Here is a 27,446-nt window from a genome sequence, read left to right on the forward strand (position 1 = left end):
CTGCAGTCAGCCAAACACGGAGCCTCGCACAGCTTAACCCTTTCTCATGACTCTGCCGCCGCAATGAAAAATTGAAAAGCACCTACAAAAAGTAGTTCTGACAGGCAGCATTCGTAGAGGCTGACACAGGCCGTCTGGGTCCAACAACACAAAGCCAGTAAATGTATAAATTTATTATACTGGTTATAGTTAAAACCAGTAAATTCCTACAAGGATAAAATGTGATGCATTTTGCACATAAGTTAGAGGCCGTACGGATGCTGATTCAGCTCTTGACTTTATGAGATGTTCACCTTTATCATCAGAGCAACCTGTGGCATCAACAAAGAGTTGCTAAGCAATGAATTATGACATCTTTGTCTTGACATCATATCTGTTACACAAGCTCACAAAATATGGACGTTAACTTGGCACAACATTCTCCTTCAGTTAAACAACAGCTCAGTTTAGGTCACATTTCATCAAATAGAATTATAATAATCAGCTTAAAGACACATTAATAAGACTTTGACTAAACATGGGTGTATGTCAATTTACATTCTGAAACCAGCTAAATGAATACAAGTGTTTTTAAAGGAAAAAAATTGCTTTAAGCTTTGTTGTTTTGCATTGACAAAGATAAATGTTCACACCCTGATCAAATCAAGACTTGAAATAAATTAAAGAAAACAACACACACTCAAACTTTCACTATATACAGGTCTTTGTTTTTTTGTTTTTTTTTAATTTGCGGGTGGTGCTTTCTTTTTCTATAGTGAGAGAATAATTAAACAAAATCTATATTAAATGTAAATAAAAAATCAAAAATAGAAAATGTTATTGCAGCTACCTTTTATATTTTTATTAAAAAAAATTCAAAGAAAAAAATGTTAATGACACATTATGAGTGTGTATTATTTAAGACTGCAAACGATGCAACGACCAGCATATTGAGGGCTGAATATATAGTGAAAAATAAAACTGTGCTTGTTTGAGCATGCACTCCCCACACACACACACACACACACACTCATCTCTTGAATTTAACACACACTGCTCAGACGGTGGTTTAGTTTTGATAAAAGCAAATCAAACACAGAAGAGCTCAAAGACAATATCATCTCCACAACACACGAAGAGACTGCGGATACACACAATTAAAATCTCAGTGAGGGATGATTTTATCTCAGTGAAAGCCACACATTTGTCATACCTTTATGTTTAGGTTAAAGCGGATTAATTACAGATCCCGCCACACATACAAGCCGATTTTTCTAAACCCCACCTCAGCCATTAGGTCTTATACCAATTACTCACTCTCAACCATAATACTGATGAGAGAGGATTTGTTAAACGTTATGTAACTAGTTTAGTTCACTTACACCACCGTGCTTATAGACAAGACAACCTCAAAAGTCTTAATACCTTCAACAAAAAAGAAGCCATTTTTAAAAATGATTAAAACATTATTTTGAAACAGAAAATAACAAAACCAGCAGCTTTATCTGATTTTCTAATAAGCTGATGCCAAAGTCAAACTCTCCATTTGCATTTATTCCCCCTAAACACTTTTCAGCCAGTCTCATCGCTGCTGGAGGTAGACACTATATTCCACCAGGCAATTAATAAGACTTCTAATTTTTTTTCCCCCTCTTTGCAATCACCCTGTGGTACGTCACTTGGTTGTGACGTCAATGTTATATCATTCCACATGGCTTAACAGCGAGCTAACGTGACAGCTGAGAGCTGCTCTGCGTTTCCACCGCTCTTCCTCCAACCTTTCTCTCCACAGCCTGTCTCTCTGTTCTCGTCTGGATGGGGGGTTAGTTATGTGTTTTATTTACCCCTGCCTACCCACACAAAAAGAGGGCCCGCTCCTTGAATTCTACATTGCACTGCCAGCACGGCCTCTGAGTTCTTAGTCATGAAGTGGAGCTTTAAGGTTTAGACCATGAAAGGCAAAACAAATTTTTAAAAAAGTCTACTTAAAAATTAATATTAATTCCAGTTTATCTTCTCCACCTGAAAATATCTAACTCAGCCTCACACATCTGTTGACATAATTTAGAGGAAGGACTGGTTTATTATAGAAAAAAAGATACTTTAAATAACGATAATAATTATAAAAATAATACAAATAATAACATGCATAACAAATATGTATTATATATATATATATATTAATAAATATATATATTCTATATAAACATAGATTTCATCTAATAATTACAAACTTGAATCACCAACTTATTTATATACAGTATCTTCTGAAGTCAAATTTAACAAAACAGACACAGCTATTGCAGTAAATCCACCCTAACCCCTGGCAGTTGCAGTCAATCCATAAAGCTCTGGTCGTGCAGCAGGTTTCAAGTTACTGTGGCGGCACAACACAATGCTGAGAGCACAAATTAAAATTAACTGAAGCTAAGTGAAACAATTCTGAAAGGAAAACCTTATTCATTGTGTGACACTGTATTGAAGATGGCAGCAACCTCGAAGGGACTTTTATTTATTTTTTCTTTCTGACAAAAAACAGTGAACAGATCTACTAAACTAGCAACAGCGGCAGCCCCCTGCGCATTATTACAGCATCGCATGTGAGCAAATGAAGAGGAGGTACTGACCTTTCTGGTCATCACCTTACTCGTGAAGCAGGTGGTATGTTTTGTTTATGTGGAATAGTGCAGTTTTATGCAAATGATCAAGCTTTTTATCAAAGCTGATGCTAACTGATGATACATTAAAGCTTCACAGAGGGGTGTTGGAAAGCCTAGATTTCAGTCACGCTATAGTTAAAGATTTTATCTTTATGGAAGGAGTTGTGGTGTTATCTTGACTGGTGTGTGTGCATTACCAACTTCCTCGCTTAATTTTTGGTGTTAAAAACCATTCAAAGAATCACACAACCTGATTAATTCCAAAATTACATTAAATTTACTATTGACTGAGAAACATGCACAGTATATTTTTTTACTTCAAGCTTTTTTCCAAATGACACTCCTAAAAAGCTCATGATTTGCAGAAATAGACCAGCACTAAAAAAAATAATAGTTTGCTGAAATGAGCTGCCTGTGGAAGAGAAAATTAGATTTTCTCATTACATCCAAGCATGTGCTGGTCTATGCCAGTGCATGCCCAGCCTCGATTAAACTCTCTGTAGTGTACTGTTATTTAGTTTAAGAGAGGTGAAGCAAAGTGGGGTTTGTTTTCGAATTTACTTTCCAGTCATTCATAGTAGCCTTTGTATCTGCTTTGAAAAATGAAAATTGGAGCACCGGCCTTGTTCACATCCACAGTTTTATCAAGAAAATATATTGTAAACATTATCAAACTAATCCAGAGGAATTTCCTATCCTAAAAATCTGAATATTTTTTAAATTTTCACAATTTCAGTATTCCTATTAAAGAAAATAAAAAAAAAATGTGCCACATTATTAAAACAAAAACCTACTTATCAAACAGCAAAGATTAGTGTACTAACTGTTGTTTGGGGCAGGAGGAAAGCTTTGTTTCACTACTCAGAGAAACAAAACTAATGTTTACAGTCTGCAGGAGTTTGCGCCTAAATATGACTGCAGGACAGCAGTATCTCACTCAACTGGACAACAAAGTCAAATGCACAATAAGCAAGATGAAGCTAGCTTGGCACCGTTCTACCAGCACGACTCCTACACTAAACCATTAGAAAAATGTTGCACTCTAGGAGCAAAAAAAAAAAAAAAAAAAGAGCAAAAAATGACTAGGTTATAGCTCTTTGGTGCAAGCTGCACATGTTAAAATCCTAGCCTGGGGTCCTTTGCTGCATGTGACTCCTTCTCACTTTGACCCCATTTCCTGTCTACATAATAAAAACCACTAGAGCCCATAAAATCTTCTTTTTTTTTTATTTAAAAAAGAAGCTAACAGACGAATCTGTTTTAATTGGGCTACTTATTTTTAAAATGTGTTCTTCCAACAGCAAAAACATGGGGGAAAAACTGGACTGAGCACACTGCTGCTTTTCTGTAAAAAAAACCACTACAGCAATCTTAGTAACTCAGACCTAGACATATTTATGCTATTTCTTAGTTTTAACAAATCTGAACTGCTGTAGGAGCAGTGCAGTCATTTACTTCTCTGAGAAATCCAACAGATACATTAATAAGTAAATAACAGAACTTTTCCTACAATGATTAGCTTAAGGACAGAGTCTGAACCAAGTGAACAAGTAAAAACTTGGCTCTTCAGCATTTGAGCTGCTCTTGCTTTATTAGCAACATTTTCAACAACTACCACTAATGTTTGTTATATTTAACACAATCCCAGTATACTTCTCAGCCTGATATGTGATTAAAGAAAGAACTTCAGCTTCTGTTTCACACAGCAAAAACTATGGACAAAGTGTGTCTAGAGAAGTAGAAGTTATTCTAATTGGGATAACTTCTTCACTTCATATAGTAGTGATAAATCAGTCAGAGGTATTTATACAGATTGTTTAATAATCTTTACCAGAGGTGAGGCATGGTGGCTGTCTTAAAATCAAAAGGCTGTAATTCTGATCCCTAGCTTTCCCACTTTACTTGTCATAGTGTCCCTGGGCAAGATATTAAACCCTACATTACCCGGAATATGATGCTTATTTGTAAGTCACTTTAGTGTCTACTAACTCATGTTAAAAAACTTGAAATTGATCTGATCCATGGTATGTTTCACCCTAACACGACACAATTGGCATGCTAATATGGATTGTTATGACATGCTGTAAGAAAACACGCTGCTCTGGTACACACTGGCACTCTTTCCATAAATGTTGCAGGTATGTCTGAATGAAACCGTAAGGAAGCATTAATGTAACAGGGACCAACATCTGAATGAATTCCATGGCTTTATCAGACTGATGAAATAATAATTGTTATCCATCTTATAAAAATAACTAAATTTGGGGAAGAAAAGAAAAATCAAGGCAAATCATTTGTAGGTTAACATCACTTAGCTCATCCATTATTCCCACATTCCCTGATAAATAGCATGACTCATGAACAAAAACATGTGATACATGCAGGACGCCAAGATTTTGATCACACCAACACTAGACTTATAAAACCTCACGTGTTTGTCATACAACTCTCACTCTTCCAGAGTTTCTTAATCTATGTGAACGTGTTCTAATACTGCGTGCAGTCCAAGTTTAGTTTTATGAATCTCCGTCATTGTGGATTAGGACACACCTGCATTATTCTCATGTCCACTCCCACAGTTAGCCATAAATTAACACAGATATGTCCTTAAACATCTGTTTGCAATTGATACACGTGTCAGCTTCATGAGTCATTGGATCTGTTGGTGAGAAGTGCAATATAACCTTTTGTGTCGTATCAGCAAGGTTCTCCAACGGGGAAACAGCTGCCTTTATATAAGACCATTACACACATCTGTGGCTCTTTATTACACCCTTAATACTCATTATAACAAGCAACTGTAAACCATCATCTGCTGGCTTTGAAAAACTGTGCATCTTGCCGGAGGTCTGTTTAAGGTGTGCACTTATAGAATGGTTTATGAATCCATTTTGTGCAAACACACTGTTTTGTATCTAGTCCCTTGTGTCTCTTATTCTCTGATTCCAAAGGAGCACACTGTTCAAGGTGGTGTCTGGGTAGAATAATCATGACAGTGTAGGTGTGTCTCTTTCTCCTAGGTTTGAACATCTACTGCAAACTAAGGAAACGCCATTGCAATGTTTAAATTCAACGCCCACAGTCTGTAACTGCTTTGGACCATCGGCTGCACAGACAGATTCAACAGACTAGCATTAGAGTATTAAAAGCATTCTGCCTTGTAATCCAGAAAAGGTCACTCTAGTAGCCGTTTGATCTAATGCATTCTCTGATAACTTCTAAGTAAAGTAATGCTAGTACTGAGCTTCCAACATTAAAAACTAAATGGAGGAGACTAGCGTGCATATGCATCCTAAGTAGGACTGGGTATCATCACTAACTTCCAGAATCGATTCAATTCACAACAGCTTATTTTGATTAAATGTGATTCAATATCGATTCAGTTACAGCTAACCGGGTAACACCACCTATTTTTCCTTAATATTAAAGACATTCTCAGATAACTTTTTTTTATAAAACAATCAATCAAACAGACAATCAAAATCAGTTATCAGGAAGTAATCAAATAATTGTGATAATCTGATAATCTACATGCATTTCTGAAAATACCACAACAATACAGTGTTTCCCCAGATTCACAGCCAGAAATGCTGCGATAAAAAAACCCACTCAGGGCAGAAAAAAGTTCAACTTCTTAAATGTCCTGATGAATCTGTTTTATTAAGTAGAGTCGCTCTAAATATTAACATAACACATAACGTGTTGATGTTAAAAAAAAAAACCTAAAGAGAATACAGCAACAATTTTAAGCGACTTAATACGACTCAGAAATTCACACAATGACGTTGATTCAGCTTGTTCAGCTGTTTGCATTCCTGTGACGGCGATGACGCTATCGGCGTAACACCGGAGAAGGAGAAATAGTCCATCTGCTCCTCAACTGGAGCAAGATGCTTCCATCTTCACCTCCCTGAGAGAATTTAGAAAACTCTCATATTTTGTTCAGTTTTCAGCTGGTTGATGTGTTTTCTGACGTATGCACTCTGTCCTCTGATGGAAGTGGGATCACCTGTGTGTGCGCGCACGTGTCCATGTGTGTGTGCTCACTGCTGTGGACACAGAGAGCAGGCGCATATATGACATGCCGTTATGTAAATCAGACAAATAGCATCAGACTGTTTACTTTTTGATAAAAGGACAAAAGAACGAAACAAACTAGAGAAGTAAAGGTCAATCAGGAAAGAAACAAAAAATCAGAAGAAGAATAAAGACGAGGACAACAACTTTAAAAATTGTGCAAGCTTTTCAAGAAAGGATATGCGTGTTTAGGGCGTGTTGGGTGGTTGGAAACAGCTTCATACCAGTGCATTACCACCAAATGGTGTACGCAAATCTTTTTACAAATAATTAAAGAGAAAATATAATCGTCATCCTTGACAGCAAACAAAGGCGAAATGCAAGAGTTTTACAAAGATTTAAAAATCTCTATCCTCCTCAAAGTGGAGTCTCGCCGGACGAGATTTTACGAGAATAAAGGCTAATGCGCTAAACACCATTCAGTGGAAACACCTGCAAATCGCAATTGCACTTTATCGAAATGTTAGAAATATCGCTTTTATTTTTGCAAAATACTGTAATGGAAACGCAGCTATTGACTGCTGGATCCATTTCATTTAAGTCAGGTGTGTTGAAGCAGGGAAACATTGAAAATCTGCAGGACCGAGGCCCCTTGAGGATTAACTTTGGACACCCCTGATTTATTGCATTATGTGTGTGTGTGTGTTGGGGCAGCATTTAAAAACATTTGCAGAACTGCACTTTTATTTAATTTTCTTTCTATTTCCTATGATGCTGATAATGTGGAAAAGGTTCTACCCAAATTAATGGGAAAGGTTATCTCATCTAATTATTTTCATCTTACAGCAATGACACTGTGACACAGGCACATGATCACATCACAGGCCAACAAGTTGAATCAAAAAGCCCAAGTGTATGAAAACAATGTACATAGAATAACTAAAACTTCAAAAACATGTCTCCCAAAAAGTTGAATTCCCGACACCACAAAACTGTAACTTCAGTACATAACCTAAAGAAAAAATTAGACAAGGGGAGCTCTAGTTACATCATTTTAGTTTCAAAAGTTTAGTTAAACACTTGTTATGGTCGGGGTGTCCTGTTACATGATTTTAAAATGGCACTAAGGACGATAATCAACATCAAGGTGTCTCTACAGCAAAGTTGGAACAGGAGGATTATCAAATACGTGATGTGACATAGCTTACAAATGTTTTATTACAGGTGTTTCTGATTGTAACATTTTCTGGATATTAAATTTGAGTTATGTCCCATAATTGTGACTGTTAATCTGAATTAAACATTTTTCACTTGTGTCAGTGTGATGTTAAAGCTACACCATTATTTCCACCACGTTGATGAACTTACTGCTAACAGAAAAACAATTCCCGTCTTTGCAGCTGAAAGACAGAAAGCAGTGACCCTGTTTTGTGTGCTAAATGTGTGTGAAGATGAAGAACATGTGTGACATTACTGGTGAACCCTGAATGACTCCTTTCAAAATGTTTCTTTGTGCCTCTTTTTTGGCTGCCTCTGACGCAAAAACTGTCAGTTTTTGTATAAAATCATCATTCAGTCGTACATTAAAACAAAGTGTAGTGTATATTAACAAGGATATTTTCCCCTGCACAGTTTGCAATCCATCTTCACTGACAATATTTATGTCTGTTATATCAAACCAAGGAGAAAAACAGCCACTTCAGATCAGCTAAAATTCAAAACATCTTCCAACATTGTAAAAAATACAAGCATGTCAACCGGAATCTTTCACCAAATATCACAAAACTCCTCCAAATAAAATGTTACTTGCACTACTAGATGCACAGCTGTGGTGCAGCTCATAAGTTAACTCGACTGGTTGAAAAGAGACAAGACAAGAGACAAGAGGAGAGCCACACAAACACACAGATAACGAACTTATGTTGTCTATTTTAATTTCTAAGAAAAGGTTCAAAGTGGTCGAGGGTTGATAAGCAAGGGGAAAAACCACAAATAATAAATTTGATTGTCTTGATTACAAATACAACAAAAGCAGACAACTTGTTTAATAATAAAAAGTAAAAAAAAAAAACAATGTCCTGTTTCAACACACTACTTAAAAAGATCTGAATGTGGGATTATCGAGAGTACTGCATGCCGTAAATACCAATCCATACAGACACTGGAAAACTAACTGGCACGTTTAGGGCCGACAATTCTTTGGTTGAGCTGAGGCCTTCATCACAACAGTTACTGAAAGCATATTACATCCTCTGTGTATTCAGTTTACATCTGAGCAACATGAGTCACACTGACATCTAAAGCTTCTGCATCCCTTTGGATGAAGCAAAATAATGAAGTGATGTAATGGTGACCATGCTCATATAGTCTTGAATGACCCACCCTTTTTTCTTTTTTTTATTTTTTTAACAGTTTGGCTGCAAATCTGCAAATAGCACACAGCACAATGAGGTGAAAAACAACGGCTGGAAATAGCACAACTGAGACAAACTGGACATACATTTTAAGTTCTCTTATCATTTCTCACAAAGCTCCAAGGACACAAAAAACAATGCGCGTGACCTGATGCTGTCCACTACAGGACAGGATGCTTTGTTTTGAGGGGTTTTTTTCTTTTCTTAATGCACTGTTTACAATAATGTCTACATTGTTCACACATAAATAAAGGCAACAGATTGTCCACTGTGAGCTCTTTGTTCACAACACATTGTATGTAACATGATAGTCTTGATTTAACAAGGTTATCACTTGATATACGGTAGGTGTATTGGTTTTCAAAACTAATAAAAAGTGGAAAAGGGCATCACTGTGCATTAGCTTGTGAATGTAAGTTAGTGTGGTTTACCAGCACAGGAAAACAAACATGCTCTGTTGTGGACTGTTGACACTGCTCAACAGCAATGTGTTGCAGACTGCTACAGTCATATGTGCAAGTGAAGGGGACATCACTGGCTTTGATGCTTGTGTTGGTATTCTGCAAACAGGAAGTTGATGGGCCCTCATATTTGATTATCTGATTTTAAACTTTCTTTTTCTTATTAGACACAGCTATAACAAAACATATCTTCTATCCCCTAGAACACCTTGAGGGTGGAAACAATGCATCAATGTGCTATGTTCTAAGGGGGAAAAAAAGATAAAGGAACATATATGACAAAAATGTCCTTAAGGGAGCAAGCAGTGTTGGTAAAGTGAATTTGTGGTGATTGGATTAAAGTTGTCAGACTGATCATAACAATATGGAGTTTTTTTTAAAAAGATCAAATATAGACATAGTTGTTATTTTTATAAACTATTACGCAGTTGTGGTTAAAAACTCTACATCTATATAGTTGTATTTCACTGGTATAATTTGTCAGTAAAATAAGAATAAAAAAATAAACAGCATAGTCAAGACTTAAATTAACTGCAGATGTTGTAACTTTTGGTCACAATAATTATATTGACATATTTTCTATAAAATGCTATTTTAGATCCATTTAGACAAACTTGTTTCTTATTCATTATGCATGCTACCTTTCCCTCTCATTTAATAACACTAAAACTCCATGTTTATCAGACTGCTATCTGCAGCTTTCTGTCAAGTCTTTAACTCGTAGCATACATGGGTCTGATGAGGGTAGCTGTGGATTATCAGTCGGCCTATTTGTACAACTACAACAGACGTGGTCCTTCGGGGGATGACCTACCTGCTCTCTAGATATGCAGGGCAACGAAGGTCTCCGAGGCATTTTACAACTGCCGTAATAGCTGGTCGACGTTTCCCCCAGAGAGACGCAACTGGACCGTCTCCTTGGTCTGATCACAGGGACCTTTTCCTCCGCGCTGGAAATCCCACTCGGTGCTTCCCTCGTCGGGTAGTAACGGTCAAAACAGAGCCCCAACATGGAGCCAGAAACCCCCGCAAAGCAGGCAAAGAGCGGTCTGAGCAGTGCGGGCAGACCGTTCAAACTTGTGAAAGAAACAAGCCACACAACGCTGGCAAAAACCAATATAAGAACACTGTGTTTGAGTTTCAGTGTTGGGATCAGTGTTAGCAGACCTACACATCCCAACACGAATAACAACCTGCCCACCATTTGCATCTGGTGCTGGTCCTCTCCCCATTGCAAAAACCGCAAAACCAGAAAATCCCCGAGGTAACACGAAGCTGGCAGTGACACGAGCCAACATTTGCTGCTCTCCTTCTTTTTCCTTCTCAGGTAAAATGTTAGAAAGAAGAAAGCACATCCTATGCTGAACAGAGGACTGATGGACTGAGAGAAGCCCGACAAAAAAGTCCGCAAATCCCAAAGCGAGTCACTTTGCAAGCTCCTAGAAATGAGAAAAGAAACCGCGAAAATAACAAACGCGCCGACGTAGAGGGCAGATACTTTTAACAGTTTTGAATTAAGTACGTCTTCGTTGCAAAACCTGCACACGCTGAACAAAAATCCCCTCTGATGGTCCTGTTTAAGGGGGGTGACGCAGCTCTTCACATAGCCGTTCCTGAAGCCCTCTGAGCTGTTTACACTTCCAGCTCCGTCGTGGTGCCTTATTTTACCGTGCAAAACCTCTCCGTCCTCTCGTGCGGCCATGGCTCGAGTCTGGTTCCTCGCGTCCCTGCAACAATCCCCCTCTTCAACTATTCACGCTGTATTAACGCTGAACTACATGACAGCAAACGCACTCCATGGTCACTCAAACGTGCTCCGGTACTTGGACTAAAGAAAGAAGGTGAGATGTTGTTTTTACAGAAAAGGGACTCTCTGTCGCCGCCTACAGGCCACTAACGACACCTCAGGGCTTTGTAATGGGGAGCCGCGTTCAGTCCTGGACTACAATATTATCAATATTCTCTGAGGCTGTGGGAAATTTTCTGAAAGGTTCTAATCGAGCAAAATAAAATATGAACAAAACTATTCATTGTAGCCCCACATTTACTCTACAAGTCTGAAAATTCCAATTAATACAGGATTGAGTCAGATTACTATAAAATGTATTCAGATACACAGTCAAAATCTAGACTATAAGAAAATGATAATGCAGAGTAACTTAATCTATTGAATGGCCATCTTCGATTTTCACCATTAAAAACAATATCAGCTATTAACTGAATCATGTCATGAGAGGGGAAACTACTTATATAAATAAAGCATAAAACAGAATGAGTATATCTTCAGCATTAGAACTGGTTGAATGAAATTACTCTTAGAAAATTATGCTGATGTTAAAAATATCTGGGGTTTTTTTTTCTTAGGTTTTGATTCCTGTATTTTGAAGATGTAATCAAAATATGTTAAAACTTTTTACTCTTGCTAGCAATTATTGTTAATGCTGTCATTAAATGTTTTAATTGTAACTTCAGCTCGTTATAATTATTCATTCTTATATTGTAAAATGGATTATAATTCATTGAACTACAATTAATTAATATGGGCCAGGGTTATGTGGTATTTATGTATTTGCCCCGTTTAGATAAATTGGTGTTTGGGTCAATGTGACCACTGTGTGTCGCGGCATCACGCTGCTCTGTGATCGTTTGGTTTTCCTGACTAACCAGGGGAAAGTGAATGATTGTAGATTCAACAGCCCAGAATAAACAAACTAGAGGGAATAACATTTTATAGAGAAGATGGGGCCAACAAGGAAAAAAAAAAAAGTTTTGTGGATAAAAACGCTTTTCAGTTTTTACTAAAGGGTGGAGTTTGATTTTAATGGTAAATTAATTTAGAAATAAATAAAAAAAAATGGCCTATCAAAAATATCTTTGAACTTTAGTATTTGCTTTATTCATTTATTCATTGTTCCCTGTATCTATAAACAGAATAATACAACTTTAGTTCAGTAAAACTGAAAGGATGCTGCATTTTTAGCTTGATTTTCACTTTTATAAATATCACGTGTCTCTGATATTTATGTCATTTGTAACTAACAGCTAGAGAAATCAGTTAGTTAGATTTACCTGACAGAGAGTTAATATTCTATTGCTAGACCTACTTTTTTGATAGACACCCTGTAACATGCATTATCATGACTCATCTTTGGGAACACAGTTCATTTGATTCTGACCTGGTTAATACACAGCTAGTAACTACCACATCAGTAGATGGTTTATGTGACCAGAGTGAGAACTCTTATTCAGTTCAACTGCCATCAGATTAATGTTGCCTACACAGACTCATCCCATCCTGTTTTGACATCCTGAGTAACATGAGAAGAATTGGTGTTAATTTTACTTACATATTGCACCGCTGGACGAGTGTCACAATCACAACCCTGTTGACCACACTTTACCAACATCTTTCCCAGTTCTCTGAGTTCCCTCTTTTGTGTCTTTGTAAGAACTAGGAAGCTGACAGTTTTGTTTTTCTTTTTATACTGAAACTTCAGCTACCTGTGTCCCAACAATGGATCCTGAAACAAATCAAAATCTAGTCAGGTACATCCAGTATGTCATGCCAGAGCTTGACCAGTAAACCTACACAGAAGTGGGGCAATATATATATATATATATATATATAGATATATATATAGATATATAGATAGATAGATAGATAGATAGATAGATAGATAGATAGATAGATAGATAGATAGATAGATAGATAAAGATATGTGTGTGTGTGTGTGTGTGTGTGTCTGTGTGTGTGTGTGTATAAACTTTGTAAAAACAAAACAAGTTAACTGGCTCTTTATTGACTTAACATATTGTGAGAACTCATAAGGAGTTTTCTGATCCCAAGAGCTGCCTACTAAAGGCCACATTAGGAGTTTTAAAGCATAACAGGTTACGTTGAGTTTATAGACTTTGTTCCAAATATGGACATATATATATGTGTGTGTTTAATGATAATGCAACATTTAAAACAAAGACCCTTCATTGTTGTTAAGCCCACTACCATCAGCTAACAACAACAGCTGACTAACTCTTTATTGATGCTATTATGACCTTAGATTTGAGTCAAATATAACAAGGAGAACACAGAAAAGCACATGTGTAATTAATAAAGTTAAAAATGACTGCACATGATTTCATTTAGCTTTGAATTGTGTTTGTTGGGTCACTGGTGAAAAAGTCTAATGTCATTTGTTGCACCTGCTGCTTTAACAAATCTCTGCTGTAAAAAGGTCAGTGGGAAAACAAAGCAAAGCAGTTTTGTCAATAAACAAGATTTCATTGTAAGCTCAGTGTGCTTTGCATTTGGATGTCTACAGCAATATATAGTGCAGCACATGTAAAAAAATAATCAATCAAAAGCAACAACTGCACTCTGCGCTCCACAGTGACATCTATGCCAAACATGTAAATGTTTGGGTACCATCTGTTACTGTGAAAGCTCAGCCGAAATGAAATGGTTAAAGTTAAAGACATTCTTCTCTGATAACATAAGAAAGTTACAAAATGTTTTTGTCTCCTTCTTTCACAGATTCTAAATTATATAAAGAAAAAAAAACCAAAGCATGAGTCACTTCATTGGGCCAATATGCTTTGGTAGTTAGCATAGACTGTAAATGTTTTAATCCTTTCTGCAAAAATCCTGTAAAAACTTAAAATTCTTTAAAATTCTTAGCATGTTTTGCATCCTCTGCTCTTTTGATGCCTATTAACAGATTTCTATTACATTTCGGGGACTGTGAAGACAGATACAAACCCAACAGCTTAACTGAGGATTTTGACCAGTTCAGTTGCATCTCCATGTAAGTTGGGCTGAGTTTCCACTGGAGGGTGCTACACACCACTCTAATCTGTTTTAGTATTTTGATACAATATTGAAGTAATTCAGTTTTGTTCTGTAATGTCTTTATCTATGAGTAATTTAGATTATTAACTTGTGCTTAAAGTACAGGAACCAAGCAAGAAGAAGGAGCCGGCATTGCATCTGACTAAGACTAAGATTTTCTCACATGATTATAGAATACAACCATTGTAAAGTCATTTATTAAACTGCATAATTGTACATAATCAGATAATCATGCTGTAATGATGTGGTCTCAGTTGTACCACTTAGCGAGACTTAGTTAAGCTCAGTCACTTAAAGATATATGTTTAAATTATCTTCCCAGGGTGGTGATGGTGGCCTAAGTTGCCAGGGTGATACAACCTGGTAAAAAAAAGTGAGCCAACATCATGATATTAGAAATCCATAATTCAACCTGTACATAGCTGGAGGCACTGTCCTGCAGGTTTAGGATGTTTCCCTGCTTCAATACATCTGACTCAAATGATTGGGACATTATCAGGCTTGTTGGAGAGATCCATTTAATTTGAATCAGATGTATTGATGCAGGATGCATGTAAAACCTGCACAACAGTGGCCCTTGAGTACTAGGACTGAACATTGCGGTCTTAAAACATAGAGAAAATTCCCAAAGCATCTTGAAAGGAGTGGATGATCTTATTGCACAACTGCAGCTCACCTTGACAACTGTCGCCTTACAGAGGAGAATGAACCAGAGGCTATCTTAGACACAGGGCTCCTTTGAGTGAGGTGTCATTGAAGTTAAAGAACTCTGAATTGGGAAAAAATAAATATATAAATAAAAGTCACTTCCTGTGGAGGCATTTGAAAAAAAAATCCATCCCTAGAGCACATTTGCAACAAGACAAGTATCGATGCCAAATGTCAAAAGCAAGAAGTGAATGGACAACAGAGAGCTGCGACTGGCCTTCTACAAACATCTGTGCCCATTCTTGAAAAAACCGTGGACTGTCGAATCAATTGTGACTGCATAATTTTCCATTTTTCTAAAAACTGGTGGACCCTAAACAGAACATGGAAAAGAGAAAAACTAACAAAAGTGAGAACCATGCCATCTTAATCAGTGTAAAATAAATCATAATGAATATTACCCCCTAAATTTGAGTTGCTATGTTTTGAAGCCTATGTGTGTAATGAGTAATGTAAATTATTGTTGTTGTTTTTGTTATTACAGTCAGTACTATTATGTTGCCACAGGAGGGCGACAAATTATCCTAAAATCTAATAGACAGAAGCTCACATCGTTTACAATGAGACATTAGCTATCTATCTATCTATCTATCTATCTATCTATCTATCTATCTATCTATCTATCTATCTATCTATCTATCTATCTATCTATCTATCTATCTATCTAGTTTTTGGTATTTTAAAAATAATAAGATCTAGTTATGATTATGTTTTCATATTTAAAGAAAAGGCCCAGGTTACATTTGAAAAAAATATAATTAATGACTATTGCATTATAAAGGAATTTCATATATTTTAAATACATAAACAGCAAAAATGTAAAATAGTGTCTGAAACTACCTGTCATCTAATCCCTTTCTCATACTAACTGTTATATTTTGGAAATACCATGCACTTCTGGGTTTCATTCAACCTTCTCCAATCCTTTGTTACATACATACATACATACATACATACATACATACATACATAAATAAATAAATAAAATTACAATAATTATCTCTAATATTTTTCTAAGATAACCAGACCATTAATTTTATACACCAATGAAAAGACCTTATATTTTATTCTATTTTGTGGGAAATGTGACAGTAGGTATAAAATACACATTTACAGGATTTCCAGTTAAATATAACTTGTCAGTCTGGATATTTGGGATGAATTTGTTTAGTAATATTTTAAATGAAAATGTCAGATAATGGCTAAACGGGAAAGAACAATTTACGATCACGGAGTTATTTGTCGCGCATTTGAACCTTTCGGCGCACGGTAGCAGTGATGTGGCTCAGAAAGTAATCTTCCACGTCACTAGGAAGTAGTGGAGACCCGAGAGGCATATCTCGACAACAAGACCTCTTCGGAATTATTGCACATGAGAATACCCTAAACTGGATATCGGAGACTGTTAAAGAGAATAATCGTTCGTTAGGGTGAGTTACGTAGCCTGGTTTCTACCAGCATCTGTGCTAGTTTCTCTGCTGATCGGTGTTAACACGTAAAATAGCTAGCTTACATTGCTGTCCTCCATTTCATTGCTACCCTGGGCAAAAGCTTAGCTGGCGCTAGCTAACTCTGGCAAGTTAGAAGACGATTTTGTATCCTAACATAATCTAACCAGCGTTAGATGTTTAGCAAATCACTTTGCGACTGACACAACTGTCCGAAGCTAATATAGATAACTGTATTTGTAGATGCGTGGCAGTTTCTTGGCTTAGTTCCTTGTAAATTTAGCTGCTCTTGCTGTCATTGTAGCAGCTTTTTCTGGTGCACCTGGTGACGATGGCACTCTAGCTGTGATAAACAGAAAAACATAATAAGTTGACGCGTAATCTCTGCAAATCTTGATCATATTAACTAGTTCAGATTCCCCATTCCTCCTTTCACTATGGCTGCATCACTAGCAGAAACACAGTTTTCTCGTTCAAGATCAACCACAATCCCAGAGTCGTTCATAATTTCGGATTGAGATATTCTTATTTAATTACATATATATTACCAAATTAGCTATCACAGACAGTTGCCTGCCATATGGTTGTAGTTTGTGTACACAGACACGCGTATGTATGGATGGATGGATGGATGGATGTATCCTATATATCAACTGGTCAGTTTTCCAGAGTTAAACAAATCTGAAAAGTAAAACATTACCATTCAATTGTCAAGTTAGAAGGCCTCATTTGAGCTACACAAACAGGAATATTTTTACTTAAGAGAATGTAGAGTTAGAAAATATGACTTTAATTTGACACAATTGAAGTCGCTTATTAGCCTCAAATGAAGTTAATACATTTATAGCATGAAATATAAAACAATGCATTTTTTCCCCCTTTAGGAGGATGCTATTTTGTGTTGTACACCAAGGCTACTGCTAAAAAGAAAGAACAACTCATAGTGTGTCTGGGTTGTTCTGAATATTTCAGATTTTAACTAGAATAAAAGAAAATACTTTATAACTGTCACTGTATCTTTTAAGGGTTTAGTATGTAAACTCACATGAGATAACATCTGTACCTAATTGTGACATTTTTTAAAAAGCTTTGGGTTTATAAAAGCACAGAGAATCTTGGCAACCCAACTCACATGTGACTGGTTCCAGTTTGGTATGGAGGATTTATAATAAAGTTAAACTCCACAGGTCTTTGCTCTGGTTTCTGATGTTATGATGTATGTATTTTAAGATTTTGTCCAGGCTGTATTGACATCTTCATGGTTAGATCCAACACTTTTGCTGCTGTTTGTTGCTGTTTTCTCAGCAATTTACTAATCTTGCTATTATTTTATTTCATACAGGTATTATTCGAACATTCACTGGGATTCTGATAAGCTGATATAAGCCCAGCAGCAAAATGACAGCTGCAGAAAATGTTTGTTATACTCTCATCAATGTTGCGTCTGACTCAGAGCCCCCATCTGAAGTCAGTCTAAAAGCAGATCTAGGTAAGTATTCTTCTTGTAGCTTTGATAAAATGTGCTATGAAACACATTTTCTTGTTAGCTATGCGTTTTCAAATTTGTTCTTTTGTTAATTAATGGCAATTAATATGATAACAATCTTTCTTTAGAAAAGGGGGAGATCAAAGCAAAGACTGAAGCCCTGAAGAAGGTCATAATCATGATCCTGAATGGCGAGAAGTTGCCAGGACTCCTGATGACCATAATTCGCTTTGTGCTGCCACTTCAAGATCACACCATCAAGAAACTGCTGCTAGTTTTCTGGGAGATTGTCCCCAAAACAACTCCGGATGGCAAGCTGCTTCAGGAGATGATTTTGGTCTGTGATGCTTACAGAAAGGTGAGCAAGCTCAGCCGTCAAAACTTTTTTTTTTCTTTTTCTTAATATCCCGAGCCAGTCTGTGCTTTTCATTCTATGCATCATAATATTCTGTGAATAATTACAGGGGGTGACAAAATATCTGAAAGATGTTAGTTAGCAGGTCATGTGCAACATGTCCACATCTGAAGCATTGGGTCAACACCAGTTTGACAGGCTTTCTGTTGAACCTTCTCTAAGTTTTGTTCCGTTAACTAAAAATTATACTTACTTTTTCTGTGATGTAACTACAAAGATTGTCCGAGTTCACACTTTCTTACAAAGTGACCATCATCTGCACCATGGCTCCACACTGCAAGCATTTGGTCTCGTTCTACAATCATGTTTTAAGATGATTCGACAAGATAAAGCATTTTTCTCCCATCTGTTTCTATTTATTGTTTATTTTTTAAATTATTGTTTTTTTTAATTTTCACATCCACTGAAAAGACAGCTGGAATGAGGCAAAAATGTGTTGCACATGCATGTCACTTCATTAATGATTGGCAGATATCAATATCATTGTGGAGTGGGAACAACACTGCACTTGTGACCTCCTGTCACTCAACAACCTCAGAGACGTTTCAGCCAGTTATCATAAATCAGTATGTGATGCTATATTATTATGTTTTTTTTGTTTTTTTTTGTTTGGTGTTTTTTTTCAGATTTTACATTTTGAATAAAAGGGCAACAGGGTGTTTCTTTTATATTTGCAAGCTATTTCCAGGTTTTGTTAAATTTGGCCTGTTTATGTAATCTTGCTGGCAGATCAATGAACAAACAGAAAACTAAACTGTAATGATCACAGACTGAGCCTCAGATTTCACTCAGGTGGAGGAATAATAGCTTAACAGCTGTTAACATGAGCATGTCTAGAATGCATTGCCGTCAGTCTGTTTCCGAAGTGATGCAGCAATAATCATTTGAGATGTATCACATTTTCAGGACTTGCAGCATCCTAACGAGTTCATCCGTGGCTCCACTCTGCGTTTCCTCTGCAAACTGAAGGAGTCTGAATTGCTGGAGCCTCTCATGCCGGCCATCCGGGCCTGCCTGGAGCATCGTCACAGCTATGTGCGCCGCAATGCTGTACTGGCCATTTATACCATCTATAGGTACCATCTGTTAAATATTTTATTTTCAGATGCCATTTTCTATAAACTGCTGTTGGCACTTGAGTCATTTGTGACCAGTGAACAACTTTATTTGTTTTAGGAACTTTGAGCATCTCATCCCAGATGCACCAGAGCTGATCCATGATTTTCTTGTCAATGAAAAAGATGCCAGCTGCAAGAGAAATGCCTTCATGATGTTGATTCATGCAGATCAGGTTTGTATCTTATTGGCACATGAATCTTTTCCCACTATTTCTACTCCCATTAATTATAGAATACTTCTCTTAAAGGCCTAACTTGTATTCTGCTGCTCTTGCAGGATCGAGCTCTGGATTACCTCAGCACATGTATCGACCAAGTTCACACTTTTGGTGACATCTTGCAGCTGGTCATCGTGGAGCTGATTTACAAGGTGAGTTAAGAATTTTTTTTTTCATAGTGATTTAGTTCTACATATATAGCAGCATACAACTAGAGCACATTTACTATCTGAATTCCTGCTTTTCTCTGTTTATCAGGTTTGCCATGCTAACCCCTCTGAGCGTGCCCGTTTTATCCGTTGCATCTACAACCTGCTGCAGTCCTCCAGCCCTGCTGTTAAGTATGAGGCTGCTGGCACGCTTGTAACCCTTTCAAGTGCCCCCACAGCTATTAAGGTACTTTATGACTTTTACATTTTAGCTGTTTACCGATTTTACAGTGCTGGTAATGTACTACACTTACCAAACCACAGCAATGTTTCTAGACTTGTACAGTCTTTCATGCATTCTGTCTTGTTGGACTACAGGCTGCTGCACAATGCTACATTGATTTGATCATTAAGGAGAGCGACAACAACGTGAAGCTGATTGTTCTTGATCGTCTGATTGAGCTGAAGGAGCATCCCACTCACGAGCGTGTACTTCAGGTAGGTTGACTCATGTCTGTGGTTAACATAACCTACTACGACGATAATGTGTCTTCTCCTTAATTAAGTCTTTTAAAAAACAAATCTTACAGAAAATGTAAATCTATAAACCTTGTTGTAATATTCAGATTGTAATCTTAAGTAATAATAAACTATGTTTTAAAAAAAATGCAGAAAAAAGTTTACTTATTTTGGTAAATAGAGTTGAATTAGGAGATCTGTTAAGATCAAATCTGTTAAGACTTATTTTGCTTGTCACACTTCTGTTGTTCTCCAGGACCTTGTGATGGACATCCTTCGTGTCCTCAGCACCCCTGACCTGGAAGTTAGAAAGAAGACCTTGCAGCTGGCACTGGACCTTGTCTCGTCTCGCAATGTAGAGGAGGTGTGTCACGTGCAGTTTATCTATATGTTTCTGTTGGTGGTTGTACTGTCTTTGCACTGATAGGGAAAAGAAGCTGGAATATTTTGTGAATTTACTGACAGCCATTTTGTTCTTTAGTTGGTGATTGTTTTGAAGAAAGAGGTGATAAAGACAAACAATGTAACAGAGCATGAAGACACTGATAAGTACAGGCAGCTCTTAGTTCGCACTCTCCACTCGTGCAGCGTGCGCTTCCCCGACATGGCAGCCAACGTCATACCTGTGGTGAGTTTCCTGTCATTTGAATAAAAAAAAAAAAAAAGATGTTTTCTAAATTCTTTTTCATTTTTATATTCAGCTTCGGACCCCCAATTGTAAAGTCTTTTGTGTGTTTGATTTCCAGCTGATGGAATTCCTGAGTGACACTAATGAGGCAGCTGCTGCTGATGTCCTGGAGTTTGTGCGGGAGGCCATTCAGAGGTTTGACATCTTGAGACCTCTGATCATCGAGAAAATGCTGGAAGTGTTTCATGCCATCAAAACTGTCAAGTAAGGCTTTATAAACACATTGACGGGTAAATTATGCAGAATCGTGGTTAATCTTTGTTTCTCTCCTAATAGTTATTAACATAAGCTGCATTGCCTGCCTGTTGTATGTGTTGGCTGTGTATAATGTGCAGGAGTTTGTGGCAAAGTGCATTTTTGTGACCTTTGTCACAATTGACGTGTTTCAGGATTTACAGGGGAGCACTTTGGATCTTAGGAGAATACTGCAGCACGAAGGAAGACATTCAAAGTGTGATGACTGAAGTGCGCAGGTCTTTGGGAGAGGTATGTTTGTTTATAGTTTTCAAAGCTGAATGTGGCTCAAGCTTATCTGTCGCTTTCAGCTTGATTGAAAGTGATACATATACGTGATACCTTCCTCTTACACGGACAGATCCCAATTGTCGAGAATGAGATAAAGAAAGAAGCAGGTGAGGTGAAACCAGAGGATGAAGTGACTGCAGCTCCAGCTCAGAAGCTAGTGACAGAAATGGGCACCTATGTTACACAGAGTGCCCTGAGCTCCTCAAGGCCTTCAAAGAAAGAAGAAGATAGGTAAGCATTACATTTGGTGGAGGAATTTCTGTTTTTAGCTACAACATTCTCTTGATTATAAAATGTTTTCATCTGACTCAGGTTTATTTTGTATATTTTTATTTACTAGACCTCCACTGAGAGGCTTTTTGATGGATGGAGACTTCTTTGTGGCAGCTTCCTTGGCCACTACACTGACCAAAGTGGCCTTGCGCTATGTTACAATCGTCCAAGACAAAAGGAAACAAAATGTAACATAGCCAGTCTCTGCTTCAATTAGTGGTTTGTGACATTTTCTGCTAATTTGCTCTAATCCTTCTGTCTTGCTCCCTCTGTAGTCATTCATTGCAGAGTCCATGCTCATAATGGTCACTGTGCTGCACCTGGGCAAGTCCGCTCTGCCCAAGAAGCCAATTACAGATGATGATGTAGACCGCATCTCACTATGCCTGAAGGTCCTGTCAGAGTGTTCACCACTTATGAATGACATTTTCAACAAGGAGTGCCGCAAATCCCTGTCACATATGCTAACAGTCAGACTGGAGGAAGAGAAGCTGTCACAGAAGGTAAAGACGGCTGACTCTAGTACCGAACTCAGTATTTGACCTCGCATAGCTGAAGCAGAAGTACTTTGTTGAGATCTGCATTTATATTTGTAGTAAATGTGAGTTCTGAGGCATCATTTATGCATGCACAAAATGAAGCTTGAAAAATGTTTTAACTTTTCCTATGACAAACTTTATTAGATAGCGTTCACATCTCTACAGAAATTTCAGCTCGTTAATGTTTAGATTTTGGAGAAAGAGATGAATTAGTGATTTTAAACTCAGATCCCAGTGTGGATTTTTAGTCAAGAAACAATGCTGACATTAATTGGCTTCATATCTGTTTAATTCTGTCCAAACATTTGACAAAGTATTTTAAGAGTTACATCGATGAGGCAAATGAACACTGTTCTCTAAACCTGTTTCTCACTCTGACCACAGAAAGAATCTGAGAAACGAAATGTGACGGTGCAGGCGGACGATCCGATCTCATTCATGCAGCTCACTGCCAAAAATGAGATGACCTCTAAAGAGGACCAGTTTCAGCTTAGCCTGCTTGCTGCCATGGGTAACACTCAGAGGAAAGAAGCTGCTGATCCTCTAGCATCAAAACTCAACAAGGTACAACACAAGCCCTGCAGAAAAGTCTAAAATGAGGGAGACATTTTTTTGGGGGGCTTGGAGATTATCTCTCTAGGGAGATTGGGTTGATATAGTTGTTGTAAAAACGATCCCATTCATTGTTGTAAGAACATTTAAGACCCCATGGCATTCACCTCAGAAGATGGTGCTGTTTTTGCAGCGAAAACATGTTTTTATGTTGGTGTGTGTTTGCAGATTTAACTGAATTGAACTTATTTAATGCTGTTATATAATTTGTTTTTGACTTTTTTTTATTATTGGTTTGACTTCTTCAAGTCTTTATTCTTGTACATGTATGTATGAAATAAATCTTCCATATAGATAAACAGTTGTATTTATTTCTAGTGTAGATGATAATTAATTGTATTTTTGTCCAAATCAGGTGACCCAGCTGACAGGTTTCTCTGATCCAGTGTATGCTGAAGCCTATGTTCATGTCAACCAGTATGATATTGTGCTGGATGTGCTGGTGGTCAACCAGACCAGCGATACTCTTCAGAACTGCACACTTGAGCTGGCTACTTTAGGTTAGTGTGGTTTAATTTCCACCTCATACGGTAAATGTGTAGACTTCGCTTCTCCTGTGATGCTGGCACAGCTGTTGTTTTGTTTTTCTTTCCTAACATTTGTGTTGCTCTATTGCACTAAACTAAGCTTTTTTTTTCACCCTTCCACTCTGCAGGGGATCTCAAGTTGGTTGAAAAGCCTTCACCTCTGACTCTGGCCCCTCATGACTTTGCAAACATCAAGGCTAATGTCAAGGTGGCTTCAACTGAGAATGGAATTATATTTGGAAATATTGGTAAGAGATATATATATATATATATTCTTTTTGAGTGTCCGTTAAATAAGAAGGTTCAACTCATGCTGTTTGTTTTTGTTTGTATATTTTCTAATTCCTGCAATCCTTTCCTCCCAGTCTATGATGTGTCTGGTGCTGCAAGCGACAGAAACTGTGTCGTCCTCAGTGACATCCACATTGACATCATGGACTACATCCAGCCAGCCTCCTGCACTGATGCAGAATTCAGACAGATGTGGGCGGAGTTTGAGTGGGAAAACAAAGTAGGATTTCCATTATTTCTTTACCAGCTCCCTGAAACTGACTAATTAATAAACACTGCTTTGGGGAATTAAACAGCCTGATTATTGAAGACTTAACTTTTCTTTGTTGTAGGTGACAGTGAACACAAACATCACTGATCTGAATGAGTACCTCCAGCACATCCTTAAGTCCACCAACATGAAGTGTTTGACTCCTGAAAAGGTTGGTATAAGATGCTACAGAGGCAAACATTAAAGTGGCAGTTTAAGCTTTTCTTTTAATTTAAATGTCAAGAATTTATATTTTTAAAGTAACTTTATGTTGTGGTAATTCTGCGCAAGTTTAAGTCATCATCAAGCCGTTCATGTTTGGATAAATGTGTGACAGCACTGTTTACAATTCACTGCTTTTTGTCTTTTAAACCAGGCACTCTCTGGCTTCTGCGGCTTCATGGCTGCCAACCTTTATGCTCGTTCTATCTTTGGAGAAGATGCCCTGGCTAATGTCAGCATCGAGAAGCCCATCCACCTGGGGCCTGAGGCACCTGTCAACGGACACATACGCATTAGAGCAAAAAGCCAGGTGGGTCACAGCTGCTGCGCCACACGCTCTTATGAATCTGAGAGGTAAAGGTAGGGCTGAATGTATTTGCCTGAAGTGAAAGTAGTGCAGCCAGTTCATTTCTTGATTAAACAGCAGATCGATATGACTCACTGAAAGAAACAGAGAAAAGAAAAGGTTTTGTATTATTAACCAGATGTGAGTTTGCACTAAAACTAAATGTTTTTCTTATTTCATGTATACTAATAATGATCAATGGCATGTGTTCCAATAAATAAATAAAAATAAATAAATCTTCCTTCCATAGGGAATGGCCCTGAGCCTGGGTGACAAGATCAACCTCTCCCAAAAAAAGTCAAACATCTGAGATGACTGCTTGCTCTCCTGTGTCACTCTTACTACAACCTTTTCAACATTGCAGATGAAGAAGTCAGTATGACCAGCAGCTTTTGTCCCTTTTGTTATTCTTTTTTTTTTTTTAAAAAAACACATTTTTTCTTTCTGGAACTTGCATCTCAGCAATGCTCTTTATCTGTCCTGTTTCATTTTCAATTAATGTATGTATTAAAATGACTCCTTCCTTTTATTAATTAAAGTGTGTGAAGCCACTGTTTGAGTGCCATCTTTTGCAAGGTTGTCCTGCACGGATTTGGCCTGCTTAGTGGCTGATGTTTTCTAACAGATTTCAATGGGTTTCTTAATCTTGCCTAAAGGTGGCTGAGCCCTTTAGGTGCGGGAACGCTGAGTCCAGCCTCATATCTCCGTGGGCTAATTAGAATTCCTCACATTCCTCTTGTGATATCTCGCACAGGGTGACACTAATTGGGATTTGTGCTGTCAGTAATCCCAAAAACTGACATACATATCCAAGGCATGAATGTGATCTCTTTTAACCCAGGATAATATAATTCTGAAATTCTCTAATTTTCCCATGAGTCATCTTTAAGTTTTACTGTCACTGAGATAATGAGATAGAGAGGGCTTAGCTTTGGAACAGGCGTGAGTGTTTCACTTGCCCTCGGTTTATAATTTATGAGTAAAGGACATTTCCGGGAATTGGCCAGACAAGAGGGTTGCAGCCCTGGTCATGCATTTACAATATCTGGAGAATCTGGCCCTCCAAGGGGTTAGAGAAAGGCTGAAAGGTGGTTTTTAGGTCAGAACTTTAGCTGTGAAAATAAACAGTGTTCTGTCTGGCAGCTCTGCAACAGTCCAGCTACTGCATGAGCGCGAACGGCCTCTTAATTTAATTTAATGTAGATGTCCCTCATCCAGCAAGTGTCACAATAACAAGGATAGTACAAAGTCTGCTTTGGTGAAAGTTTAATGATGATTCTCTATTTTAGCTAATAAGTAGGTAGGTAGGTAGGTAGGTAGGTAGGTAGGTAGGTAGGTAGGTAGGAAAATGTTTCCCCTACTGAAAAATCATTCTGTTCCTTTTATATGAGAATTCATCTGGTTACTTTATATTATCTGGTGTCAGCATTCTGCATTTGTACTTGTGTGATTCTTTTAGACCCATAGGCAGTTTCTCCACGTTAATAAACTGTTAATAAGCTCACCTTCAGTTTTATTAAACCCACAAAGAAGAAGCTTTTGCAGTGGTATCTGTACAGAACATTTGAATAAATATGAGTCTCAGAAATTCTCATAATCTCTCACTTTTATGTGCTTTACACAGCTATCAAGTGACTCATTTCTCATCTGCCTCTTGTCACTGGGTGGCGCCACAGGTATCTAAACAAACTGGAGGTGTTCAGCATAGTCTGTTGTTAAGTACTAAAGACAGATTTGCCACATGATTTGTCCAAACATGGCACATGATTCACACGATAACATACAAATTCTGCTTTTATAGTATCAGATTAAATGATTTGAGTCCTTGCAGGAAATCTCATAACTTTTTATTATCTTAGTAGGGGGTTGGGGCACCGCGTACCTGTAAACAAATTTCAAATAGTTTTACGTGTTGAAAGTCTACTTTAGGCCCTGCAGTGGACTGGCGACCTGCCCATGGTGTACCCTGCCACCCATCTAGTAGCTGCTAGGATAGAGTCCAGCCGCCCCACAGCCCTGCATTAGAATGAGTGGATAGACAATAGATGGATGGAAAGTCTACTTAAAAATGAAGCATTTAATACTTCTTCATAAGCAGGATAAGAGCACCTTGTTTTTTGGGAAGTGGAGCTCCCAATTAAACTGAAAGCCATCATGAAATTATTCTTACCACCTTTGAGTGAATGAGTGGAGTGATGACACTGAATCTAACATTGATTTAAGTCCATTCAGTCACAATGGTCCATAATAATCAGGTTGCTGGTGTATGGTCATAAAAACACTTGATAAAATACATTCTAATGCAAATTAATTAATAATTAATGAATAATTATAATTATTATGTCACTTTTCTTCTTCATTTTTTAATGTTTTTTTTTCAACTATTTGTCATCTTCATGAAATGATCTCACAAACCCATGATGGGGTCCTGACCCCCAAGTTAGGAATCGCTGTAAAGATGTAATGTCATGGGATAATTTTATTACTGGAGTAAGGTGTACTGGATCATGCCTAACAAACCTGATCATTTCCTTAACCAATAAACGTGACGCTCATTTGAGTGGATAATTGTACTTTTCTGTGCTTTTATTTATACAAAGCTGTAATGGCTTTATTAGGCAGTAGTAAATGTCTTAAAAATGTCAATAAAAAAAATAAATGTTTGCAGGTTTTTAAACAATTTGTGCTTAACTGATCATATTGCTGTTGATTTGCATTATGACTAAGTTCATTTG

The 27,446-nt window shown here is 37.4% G+C and overlaps 2 protein-coding genes across 5 annotated transcripts in view; one reads left to right on the forward strand and one right to left on the reverse strand.

Moving 5' to 3' along the window:
* pde3b (phosphodiesterase 3B) overlaps positions 1-11,375 on the reverse strand; it is a 62,708-nt gene extending 51,333 nt beyond the window's left edge. For 2 of the 3 annotated variants that reach the window (XM_041996349.1, XM_041996272.1), the window contains exon 1: positions 10,346-11,375. In XM_041996349.1, the coding sequence (XP_041852283.1) occupies positions 10,346-11,233 (888 nt within the window). In that variant the 5' untranslated portion in view covers positions 11,234-11,375. The remainder of the gene's footprint in view (positions 1-10,345) is intronic. The other variant, XM_041996426.1, reaches the window with a different exon arrangement.
* A 4,985-nt stretch (positions 11,376-16,360) lies between these two features.
* copb1 (COPI coat complex subunit beta 1) lies at positions 16,361-25,129 on the forward strand. 2 transcript variants are annotated; one of them, XM_041980554.1, is made up of 22 exons: positions 16,361-16,515; positions 17,876-18,022; positions 18,148-18,377; positions 19,341-19,510; positions 19,611-19,725; positions 19,830-19,922; positions 20,029-20,166; positions 20,298-20,417; positions 20,695-20,802; positions 20,920-21,066; positions 21,185-21,330; positions 21,516-21,612; positions 21,722-21,882; positions 21,992-22,112; positions 22,200-22,427; positions 22,848-23,027; positions 23,431-23,575; positions 23,731-23,850; positions 23,968-24,113; positions 24,226-24,315; positions 24,520-24,675; positions 24,962-25,129. In XM_041980554.1, the coding sequence occupies exons 2-22, from the start codon at positions 17,932-17,934 to the stop codon at positions 25,019-25,021; spliced, it is 2,862 nt and encodes a 953-aa protein (XP_041836488.1). In that variant the 5' UTR covers positions 16,361-16,515; positions 17,876-17,931; the 3' UTR covers positions 25,022-25,129. The 2 variants fall into 2 exon arrangements, with proteins under 2 accessions (XP_041836488.1, XP_041836498.1); XM_041980564.1 differs by having other exon boundaries at positions 16,376-16,517; positions 17,879-18,022.
* The last annotated feature ends 2,317 nt before the right edge of the window (positions 25,130-27,446 follow it).

The sequence above is a fragment of the Melanotaenia boesemani genome, chromosome 1, assembly GCF_017639745.1.
Source record: "Melanotaenia boesemani isolate fMelBoe1 chromosome 1, fMelBoe1.pri, whole genome shotgun sequence".
Taxonomy (NCBI): Eukaryota; Metazoa; Chordata; class Actinopteri; order Atheriniformes; family Melanotaeniidae; genus Melanotaenia; species Melanotaenia boesemani.